The sequence below is a fragment of the Tigriopus californicus genome, chromosome 5 (genome assembly GCF_007210705.1).
Source record: "Tigriopus californicus strain San Diego chromosome 5, Tcal_SD_v2.1, whole genome shotgun sequence".
Classification (NCBI taxonomy): domain Eukaryota; kingdom Metazoa; phylum Arthropoda; class Copepoda; order Harpacticoida; family Harpacticidae; genus Tigriopus; species Tigriopus californicus.
Genome location: NC_081444.1, coordinates 16,333,019 through 16,343,812, shown reverse-complemented (window position 1 = coordinate 16,343,812; position 10,794 = coordinate 16,333,019). Strand labels below are relative to the sequence as shown.

The following is a 10,794-nucleotide window of genomic DNA, read 5'->3' as shown; positions in this document are numbered from 1 at the left end:
CCACATCTCTTCTTTCTCGGGCTCCTTCATTGTTTAATTTGCTTCCCTCTGATATTCGTAGGGAATACGTAGGCCTTGTTGATCCGGTAGCATCTTTCAAGTCAGACTTGGACAAATTTTTAGATGGCTTTCCAGATCAACCCTACATTCAAGGAGTAGCTCGGTCTACCAACTCAAATTCGATGGTAGACGAAATATCAAATAAAGATTGAAAGTTAATGAATAGACGAATGATAACACTTCATTTTAATACTACTGGATATTACATTCCCTGTAGCGTTTATAAAAGCCCGTGAAAATCAAACAAAAGCAATCCCTGTAGCGGTTAGATAAGACCGTGAAAAAAAAACCAAGCCAAAAAGATATGGCTTTAGTTCTCGTTCAGACACCCTTACACATACTTCGGATGTTTTAAACACCACTTTACAGGAAACTTTTATGTCTTTCATTGAAAAATACATTATTTGAGTCTGCTCTTGCTGTGATTGAAATTAATGATGCCTGAAAAATACCCTCAGCCTCATAACTAACCCTTAAGGCACAAACATTTACTAAAATGTGTATGGTTAGGGTCTGGGACCATGTGAACGCATTGTTTTAGAACGGAATGGAAGGTTCAAAATTCCACCGCGATGGACCGCTGACCTGACTTCTAATACAGAGTACTTCAACTAGAATATATGAGTCGCTGAACTAACAGTAGTACTCAATTAACACGAGGCATTACTTTACAGGTGTGATTGAAAAGATGACTCATTCTCCTGGGTTTGAAAGCGCGGACCGTCCGGACACAGATGGACCCTAGCACATCAGGCCTGCCATTGGTAAAGGAAGAGAATAGGCCTAAAGTAGAACATAACTATGCCAAATTCTGAGGGAGGCACAGAAAATTATTGTCGGGGTGGGCTGTCCACCCCACCCCATGTCAGTATGTTTATTGGTACAGATTCACAAACACATAATCAAGAAAAAGTTTTCAATTTGACATCATGAATTTTCCACGCTAACACCATCTACCAGTCAAAGGGCCACTTGTTTCAGATTTTTCTTTAAATTACAAATTCGGCATCATTTCGAACGAATCTGCATCTGATGCCATTCAGTAGGGTAAACGAATCATTAAGCAAGTTAACATTTACTTTTATCTGTTTGAGCATTAGACCTTTTTGATTGATTATTTCAACAAATTATATTTTCTTTGAATTATTTATTGATTCAGATTTGAGAGTCGTCAGAGGGAGCTAGCCTAGAGAAAAAAGGGACGGTAGACTCCCTGCCTTTTTTCTTTGACTTCCTTTCTCTTTGAACGTCCGGCCCACCTTTCATCTTTGGATTGAACCCACCACTTGATTTCTGATCTACACCTTTGGAAATTACGGCATTGCACCAAATGATTGTACTAAAGTGCCGTTTTCTTTCATTTTGTTCCAGGTTCATCCAGTTATCCTGACCTTTTGACCATTATATCAAATGTCTTATTTGATTTCGAGTCAGTTGGCTTCGATCGAATATAGTTTTGGTGTCTCATATACCTACATAGTTACCCGGTTTAGCCACAAAATGAGATGAAAAATGGGCTAAACCGGAAAATCCATAAACAGTCTTGATAAAGGCAACAGATGATCCTTCAATATACATTCTTCTAGCACGTAAGGGGTGTAGTGCCCTATAACAATCTCAATATCAAGAGAAACCTAATGCCGTACTTGTCTTTCCAAATGGCCGACCATAGGTTCAGTATGTTAAGTCAATAATCCCAGTTTTGGGCAATCTGGGAGTTCTGGAGCTTCTCACGTCGGGTCTTCATCCTCAGCAGTTCTGAAACCAAGATGGGCGAAAACGTGTTGCTGCTGGTTGTCATGGCAGTTGGAATGAATAGGGCTAGTCAAGTAAACGCGTTCATGGCTGGAGCTGGAGGATAATTCAAGCCCCGTTCAGGCATGATTCAACGAATTTTTGCCCCTGCCTAAGCTTGACCGTGGTTTTCTAGTTAGTTGAAGATTAATTCATAGCCATAATGAAACTAGTATTCTTATCATTTTGCTCACCGAACATGGACCCGTCTGTCTGTTGGTCTATACATAATGGCCACACTGAATCGAGTCAGAAGGTTCGGGCCAGCAGGTAGTTGCTTTGTCGCTGTGGTTATGGCCTGCCATTGCCCACACTCATGCTTGATAAGTGAACCGGACCGCCGGCGGGCCCACGCTGCCAGAGTCTGGGCCAGAGAGAGCGCAAGCCCAGCCCAAGCCCAGCAGGCAGGAATCACAGATCATATAAGGACTGTGGTAGGAATCGATTTGGGGCGCTTCTTTGGCCATTGGACAACCCCGATCCAGCAGGTGGGACATAATAGGGATGGTTTGGGCGTGTTGTGAGCCTCAATTCATCTGAAATCTGACCTTCGAACGAAAAGGCGGTAACGGTTCTGCCTCCATAACCAACTCAAAGTGATCTTATTCAGTGTCCGGTTTTCAGGTGTGTTTTTCCCTTGGCATCGCTACGGATTATTCATTCCAAACCCGACCTGCCCGTTCCCCTGTTCCCCTTGTTCCCTGTGCCTTAGGTCAAAGACTCCTTGATTCCTCTTCACCATGGACATCGGTCATGTGTTGAGCGAGCAAATGATGGCTGCGGCCAAAGTGGTGGAGGAGCAATTGGACGCCGAGATGTCCAAGTTGGACCACATGGACGAGGACGAGTTGGAGTTGTTGCGGGTTCGGCGCCTCGAAACCATGAAAAAGCATCAACAACAGAAGCAGGATTGGCTGGCCCAAGGCCACGGCGAATACGCCGAGATCCCCGAGGAAAAGGCCTTCTTCAACGTGACCAAGAACTCGAGCAAAGTGGTGGTCCACTTCTATCGGGACGAGACTTTCCGATGCAAGATCTTCGACAAACATCTCGGTAAGAGGGCCACGGAGAGGGGCAATGGAAAACCATCCCACCCACTCTAAACCAGTGGGGAAATTGGATTATTGAAGCGCTGCAATGGCAAATTTTCACCCTGTTGAAGGGCCTTTTGCACTCTTCCATGGTATTGACTCTGACCAGCCCAACCAACCCAATTCTTTGGGCCCCCCATAGCCCCAAATTCTATTTGGAAAAGCTTTTTGGCCTAGATTGACATGATTTTCCACTCAGTAAAAAGTGTTTTGGGCCCTATTCGGTTTGTAGTTGAGGACCACTCGACCATGCATTGTGCTAATAAGAGTGAAGAGGCCCATTAAAATGAAAAATAAGGGCTACCAGCTCGGAATATATAGAAATGTACGTATGTATTCTCTACCTGAAAAAGCTGTTTAAAGTGAGACTTTTCAGCCATTGGTGGTGTAGGATAACTTTTTTTCCGAGCAATCCTCATAGTGAGGCACCACGATTGATTTCCTGGGGACCAATGTACGACCAAAAAAAGTAATTCAAACCAACGGCATTTTCCAGCTATCCTGGCTCACAAACATTTGGAGACCAAATTCTGCAAGATCAATGCCGAGAAGTGTCCTTTTCTCACCAGCCGTCTCAGGTAAGGTCCAATCTAAGTTTAGAAACACGATAAGCCCAGCGAAAACCCATGCAGATGTTGAAGGACCGTGTGAGAACTATTCTCTCTTGTATATTGATGATACTCATCATTGATCCAATTTTGGATCTTTTACACGGACGACTTTTTAAGTGTCAGGAGCATCTCTAGCGGCCTTTAATTCAATTTCAGATGATAACGCTGCTTTGTTACGAGAGCAAAGAAACAATTTGCAAACAATCCCACCATTTGAACATTGTTTGACAAAGAGAGGGCTGACATGGGGCATCGAACTCTTAGGTTGGGTGAAACTTTTAGTGCAGTTGCGCTACAGAAACGTTTGATAAAGTGAATGTTTGTGAAAAGGTTGAGCAAATTCCGGGTTTTCAGGGATGACCTCTTGTTTTAATGGATGGTGTTGCCCGAAGTTATGTAATGGCTTTACTGCTGAAATCTTGAAATCAGTTCATTACTCATTTATTTGTTGTTTTATTACAATTATCTTGACTTTTTCTGTCATGGACCTATCACATTGCAGAACTTTCTTTTGCCCTAGCATATTAAAAGTAACTGATGTATACAACGTTTTTAGTTTCTGAGTAATGTTTGATTGTCGGCTAACTACTGCACCTGTGATTGCCAACTTATGTTTTTTGCAATTTTGTTAGAAAAGGAACAAATTGTTTGTATTGTGGCGAAACCACACATTTGCCATGAGGAGGAAAATGTGGTATCAAGCTTTGTCCAAAAATACCCCACTCCGCCATATTGTTTTATTTTGAGTAGTTTAGAGATCGTAACCATCATTTTGTCATTCCTTTACTCAGACATTTCTCAATTCTCATCCATTAAAAACAAAATGTAGGAGCTAATGAGCTAAACAGATATCATTCGGTACTGACAAGAATCATGCTTTGCCAAGTTTAAGTATGCAGGGTAGCTTACAGGGTCTTTTGAAACCATTTTAAAAGATCGATATTTACTTTTTTTACATGTTTTGCAAAAGTTGCGCTTTAGTAAGGTAGAGGCTATTAAGAAGTCTTTGACATTGCTTTATATGGTTTTTGGTTGCATGCAAACGTTTTACAACCATGAACCACTTTCATTCACAATTCACAAACTTCGCCCTTCCATTTTTGTGGTCTCTGCTCTTCCGCTTTTTGGGCTCATGACGGCACTATGAAGTAAAGAACGTTACAGAATAAAGAAATTGTCAAGGGAAAAAGGAAAACCAGGTTCTTCCCGTTTTTCCCCTTCATATGGGTCGACAATAAAAGTTACCGGCACCATCCATTTCCTACAAATGGCAAACTAAAAAGATGGGTAATGGTTGTAGCGCACTTGATTTACTCGCGACAGAGCTGTGCTCGGGTATATGGGTTCAATCCCAGGTCTCTCCCTCCTCCCCTTCCCTTTATCTGATATATCCCCCGCATTTTCGTATCCCAGAATGGACCGAAATTAACCACAGCAAAATACTATGTACATGTATTGTATTAAAAAACTGTATTTATCCAATGAGATGCCCGTCTCGCAACAAAGGTTGAACAAAATTGTACACTTTCAAAGTTGAATATTTCTCAAGGGGTCTAAAATTGGCTTTGGATTTTCCAAAAGACGTTCAAGGATGCATGAAGAGCAACTTGAGCCGTAACTGACCCCTATATGCACAACTTTTTATTAAATTGTGTTTGATTTAGTTTTGGTACTATAGCGAACGAGTTGTTTTGGGACGGAATGGAAGGTTCAAAATTCCGCCACATGAGGCGCTGAACTCACGGTCGTACTCCTGTCTAACAATTGAACCCAGTGTTGAGATTAGGGATAGTGGCATAAATTACGAATACATTTTGATCTGAGAACTGTTTCGAATAATAGAAAATGTAGCTCCTAATCTCCTCTTTTTGAAGGAACCAAAGCAGAATATTTGTTAGTCCACTCCTTTGTATTTGGAAGTTTGTCAGCCCTGAGTACATCTTCAAAAAAGCACCCTTTGATATGAAAGTGGAAATATAACTTTTGATTCCTCTTCGTTTCTTGCCTAAGTGTGATTGCATTTCGCTCCAATATCCACTGCTGAGTTTCTGCTTTGCTTCCCTTTCAGGATCAAGGTCATTCCGACGTTGGCGTGTATAAAGGACGCTAAGACGCAAGATTACATCGTTGGATTCACGGATCTAGGTAGGCATCATTAAAGTCAAACCTGACGTCCCAAGATAGCTGATCATACATTGACAATATCTCCTGCTTATTCATTCCCGTCAATAGGTAACACCGATGAATTTTCCACGGATATGTTGGAGTGGCGTTTGGCCCAAACTGAAATGATTTCGTATTCCGGTGATCTTATGACCCCTCCGGATGGTGGCAAATCTGGTAAATCCAAGACCACAATTTTAGGCAAGCCTAAAGTCAAAACGATTCGAGGGAGTGGACGAAAAGATGCATCCAGTGATGAAGATGACTGGTAGGAGGAGACGAGTTCTGAAACACTGCAGCCAGCAAACTTTCACAATTTTGCTAATGCAAGTCATGCATCTATTCATTCGTTCTTTAAAACAGTATTTACTGAAGTTTCGGTATGGATATTTACAAATAAAAATGATTCAATACGACCACATTTGCTGGACTTTATCCCAATTGGACTTGATTTTCGTCCACCAAGAGCCCGAACTTCGCTTCATTGAAGATGGATTGTATTGGCTGAACAGATAGTTAGATTCAGCCGGTGTCAATGTATCTGTATACGTTTGTTGTCCAATTTGAATTGTGCTCTCCATGGGAGCAGATAATGTGTCATATTCATTTGGGTTTGGCTCAGATGGCAAAGTTTTCTTTGAATCAATTCTTAAAGGCAAGTCTTTTTCAAAATATTTCCTCCAGTAACGCCTCTGAGGAATGGTCCCATCTTCGTCCTCATAGTCCTCATAGTCATAGTCCCCAAATCCAGCCACGTCCAGTTCCTCATTCGCAAAGATATCAATCCCCAATGGGCCCACTTCCACCCCATTTGGAAGTCCCCCTTGAGCTGCCAAAGCCAGTAAGGGTGAGAGTGATGGAGAGCTAGTTTCTCCCTCTGAGGTTTGTAAATCTGAGGCTCCATTGCGAATAAACTGAGATGCTAGGGAGGATGTGGCTGCCAAGGAAGGTGTTTGACCTGGATTGTTGGACGAGTTGGCTCCGAATTTGGCAAACAAGGTTGATAAGTCTGTGGAGGGCAATCTTTCTAGTTCTCCAAATTGTGAAGCAGATGCAGATAAATTGGCAGAAGTTTTCGAATGTTGGTCAAAAGGCTCACCAGATGCCAAGTTCTTTGTTCCCAAGTCAAATATGGGAAAACGTTTTTCTTTGGAAATTTTATTGCCCATCTGAACCATTGTGTTTGACTTAACAGGCTGATAGGAATTGCTTGAATGTGAAAGTGGAAGGGTCACGTGGGTAGGAGAAATCTTCCAGGCAGCATGTTCTAGATCAGTTGAAAGTTGTTCTTTAACTTCTCCAACTTGAGAAGTGCCACCTCCACCTGCACCTCCTTGGGCCAAAAGTGCCGCCAGTCCTCCACCCTGAGGAGTGCCTCCACCTCCACTAGCAGGTCCTTGACCCAAAAGTGCCGCCAGTCCTTCACCTTGAGGAGTGTTGCCTCCACTTCCACCTGAAGCTCCTTGGGCCAAGAGTGCCGCCAATCCTCTACCTTGAGGAGTGCCGCCTGCACTTCCACCTTCGGCTTGGGCCAACAGTGCCGCTAGTCCTCCATCTTGAGGAGCACTGCCTCCACCTCCACTTGTAGCGCCTTGGGCCAAGAGTGCCGCCAGTCCTCCACCTTGTGGAGCACTGCCCCCACCTCCACCTGCGGCTTCTTGAGCCAAAAGTGCAGCCAGTCCTCCACCTTGAAGAGTAGTACCTGCCCCTTCACTTCCAGGTGCCCTTTGAGCTCGAAGAGCTGCCAATCCCCCAGGCAATTGAGGTGGACTTGGTGTTGTTGAAGTAGATTTTGTGTTTGATTTATCTGTAAATCAGGGATGGAAATGGTTGGTTATTATCTTGAATCCAAGACCTTCGAGTTATGAAGGCCTCATAAGAAATTGAGCTGCCTTGATTAGCAATGGAATGGGCAAAGAGTAATCTAAAGCAAGCAAAGATTACGGAGGTCAAGGCTCATTGGTTCGCAAGATTAAAATGCCAGACAATTCAAGACAAAAAAAATATATTTTAATTAATAACATATGCATCACCAATGAATTAGTGTTGATGCATCTCGCTGGCCCTTGAGTGTAGGGTTGATCAAGAATTTTGATCAACAACTTCCGACCCTTTGGGAAAGATGCTTTTGAATCAACGGAATGTAGTCATAAATCCCGCCCCACCCCCTACTTTAACCCCATTAGCTTCCTCCCTTCCCCTCCTCCAACCTCCCTCTTTCCCACTTCCCTCAAACAGCCAATCCACCCCCATTGCTACAAACACCCTTCAAATAGTCCTTTCCCCAACCGGGTTGGGCCAATCCCGTTCCCAAAAGAACGTTCATACAGGGACTGCGAGGTGGGAGCTAAACAAATTCTAGTGGCCAAAAAGGGAAAAAAGAGCGTTATTAGGGAAGAACCATGACTTTTGCTTCATTCAAAACTTTTGAAATCATGTGAAGACAGATACAAACAAAAGTGATTAAACTTCTTATGAATGATTTGACTTTATATGAGATTGTAAAATATAAGTGATGAGTAAAGACTTTTTTAGTGCGTAGTTTAAATATCTTGTCATTATTGGGCATTTTCAAACATTTAGGGGGTTTCGACCAAATTTCCAAGAAAAATAACAGTTTCTGATGGCGTGACATCTCAATTTCTGATGAGATGCTTACTGGTTCTTGCTCCTGTTTCCTCGTACTTGATGCGTTGCATCTTGGATCAGGGCAAGTTTCCATCTTCACTAAAGATAGCTCACGTTGTTCCAATTTTTAAAGTTCATTGTAACTATAGGCCGATTTCTCTCACTTCGAATATTGCGAAGGTGTTTGAGAAGATCATGAAGTCCAAACTTGTTGAATTTATTGAGGTCAATGAAGTCCTTCCTCCTAGCCAGCACGGGTTCCGAGCACATTTTAGCATGGTTACCCAACTGATTGAGCATTTATAGCAGGTCATTGAGGGACTGGAAAGGCATGAATCAGTTGATGTTGGCCAGCTTTATTTTGCCAAGGCCTTTGATAAAGTAGAGCATGGCCTTTTATTGAATAGACTTCATGACATTGGGATCCAAGGCAAGGTTATCAATTGGATAAGAAGCTTCATTCATGATATGAAGCAAATTGTTAAGGTTGAGGGATCTCTTAGTGACATACATGATGTCAAGTCAGGTGTTCCCCAGGGCTCCACCTTAAGGCCCCTCCTTTAGCTTAGTATTACTGCCAGTCTCTCTTCTTATGCTGACAATACAAAGTTAGTTTCTGGTAGGAATGGCCAGGATTCCACTAGCCTTGCAAAGGACCTAGAAATAATCTATTCTTGGGTTACTAAGAGTAATATGGCCCTGTACGGAATGAAATTCCGCTCAAAGACCTTCGGGTCAACTCCTTTGAACATTCCACTCAGAGATAATGAAGGGAAAGATATTGAGCACGTCTCATATATGAAAGATCTAGGTGCAGTCCTCCAAAATGATGGAAAGGTCTGTGAGCATATCCACTTGAAAGTGGACAAAGCTTTTCAAATGTGTGGTTGGATTTATCGGACGTTTAAATTCTGAGATCATATCTCGATGCTAACTCTGTACAAGTCGATTGCCCAGCCACATCTTGAATATGCTTCACCCATTTGGGTGAGGGTCACGGCTGAAAATTGTGCTTGCTTTTAATAACATTGAATGCGTTTGTGGTTTCAAAGCTTGTTATAGGTATTAGCATTACTTTATTGTTTATATCTCCTCATTCAAATCTGATGAACTTAAAGACCTGATGCAGAGCGAAATCTATTTTTGGTTTGAGTATGTTGCACCACATTTTTCAAGTCGCCCCATTTCCCTGATTTGAGGCACATGTTTCGAGCAAGGAAGCTCGAGAATTTTTAATACCGTTTCTCCATCGTGCTTTTTGTGTCATGGTTGCAAATCTTCAATAATTATTACCAAAACTCATTACTTTGTAAGGAGGGGCAAAAAGTGCAAAACACTTAGAAGTCATAGATATGAGTCTAAATAGGAATTCAATATTATGTTAATGTTAGGCAAGACTACATTTCTGAGCCTAAAGAGCAAGCAGATCGTGAAAAGCAAAAATCAGGAGACTTTTGCCTGAAAAACCACATAATAATTGAATAAACAATCAAACTAAAAACTTGTTAACCTTATTTTTACGCTTTCGGGACTTATTTTGACAAATTATCATAGCCTTAAACAATTATTTGACCAAAATCACAAACTGCTTTCCCGACCCTTAATCATCATCGTATTATATCATATTTACGTCTACAGATCTGGCACGTGTTAAATGGTACGTATGTGATCAGAAACCCAATGATAATCTAAGATCTGACTGCAATTACCAATGAAAAATGTAAATAGGAGCCTATAAGAAGAAAGGGGGTATGGGAAATATAAATCAAAATTGAAACGACAGAGGTTATTGACCTGTCAAACTCAAGAATTTCGTAGTATGATGACTAACGCTTCACGTAACTTCTAAAAGTTGTGAAGGCGAATACGCGACCAATGCACGACCCAAAACCCAAAACAAGTACGAGAAATAAATCGTTGGAACAAGGTTCCGTGAGACAGATTTTAAGGCATTGCGAGATTCTTAAGTTTGACAAGTCAATAGAGCAAGAGGATGGTATGTAAAGCTTGCGCTCGTATAAAACGGAACTTATTGTGTTGCTTATTGTTTGACGTCAAAGCGCTAATTCGTTTGTATATCAACCGCACAATGATTATTGACAAGTTACTGGTCTTTTTTGATAGACTCACATTTTTTCGGACATCCTGGGCAGGCAAAGCCACAGGTATCCTCTCCTTTGATGTCACAACAGTCTGGGAAGTTCATGCACCATAAAAGCCAGTATCGTTTGTGTCGCCCCGATCTTGGTTCTCCACTGAAAGCAGCAATCGAGGAGTTAACAAGAAGATCTTCATCTTCGCAGCCTACGTTCACGTGGTCGTCAGCCTGAACGAAGGTTGAGGATGTCATGAAGAGAATCGAGAAAATCAGGACGAGTTTCCCCATGCTTCAAGGTTTCGAGGCAAACTAAAACATCACCATTTTATCCGAGTCTGATTGATGGATT

At 42.0% G+C, this 10,794-nt stretch overlaps 2 protein-coding genes across 3 annotated transcripts; one reads left to right on the top strand and one right to left on the bottom strand.

Annotated features, from left to right (window-relative positions):
• Positions 1-2,192: 2,192 nt before the first annotated feature.
• LOC131881215 (thioredoxin domain-containing protein 9-like) lies at positions 2,193-6,140 on the top strand. 2 transcript variants are annotated; one of them, XM_059228007.1, is made up of 5 exons: positions 2,193-2,342; positions 2,479-2,907; positions 3,442-3,523; positions 5,625-5,701; positions 5,789-6,140. In XM_059228007.1, exons 2-5 carry the CDS (start codon positions 2,595-2,597, stop codon positions 5,989-5,991), a joined length of 675 nt encoding a protein of 224 aa, XP_059083990.1. In that variant the 5' UTR covers positions 2,193-2,342; positions 2,479-2,594; the 3' UTR covers positions 5,992-6,140. The 2 variants fall into 2 exon arrangements, with proteins under 2 accessions (XP_059083990.1, XP_059083991.1); XM_059228008.1 differs by having other exon boundaries at positions 2,281-2,419.
• LOC131881212 (uncharacterized) lies at positions 5,816-10,786 on the bottom strand. The gene is made up of 2 exons (XM_059228002.1): positions 10,478-10,786; positions 5,816-7,526 (listed from the first exon to the last, which is right to left on the bottom strand). Exons 1-2 carry the CDS (start codon positions 10,731-10,733, stop codon positions 6,127-6,129), a joined length of 1,656 nt encoding a protein of 551 aa, XP_059083985.1. The 5' UTR covers positions 10,734-10,786; the 3' UTR covers positions 5,816-6,126.
• Positions 10,787-10,794: the final 8 nt, after the last annotated feature.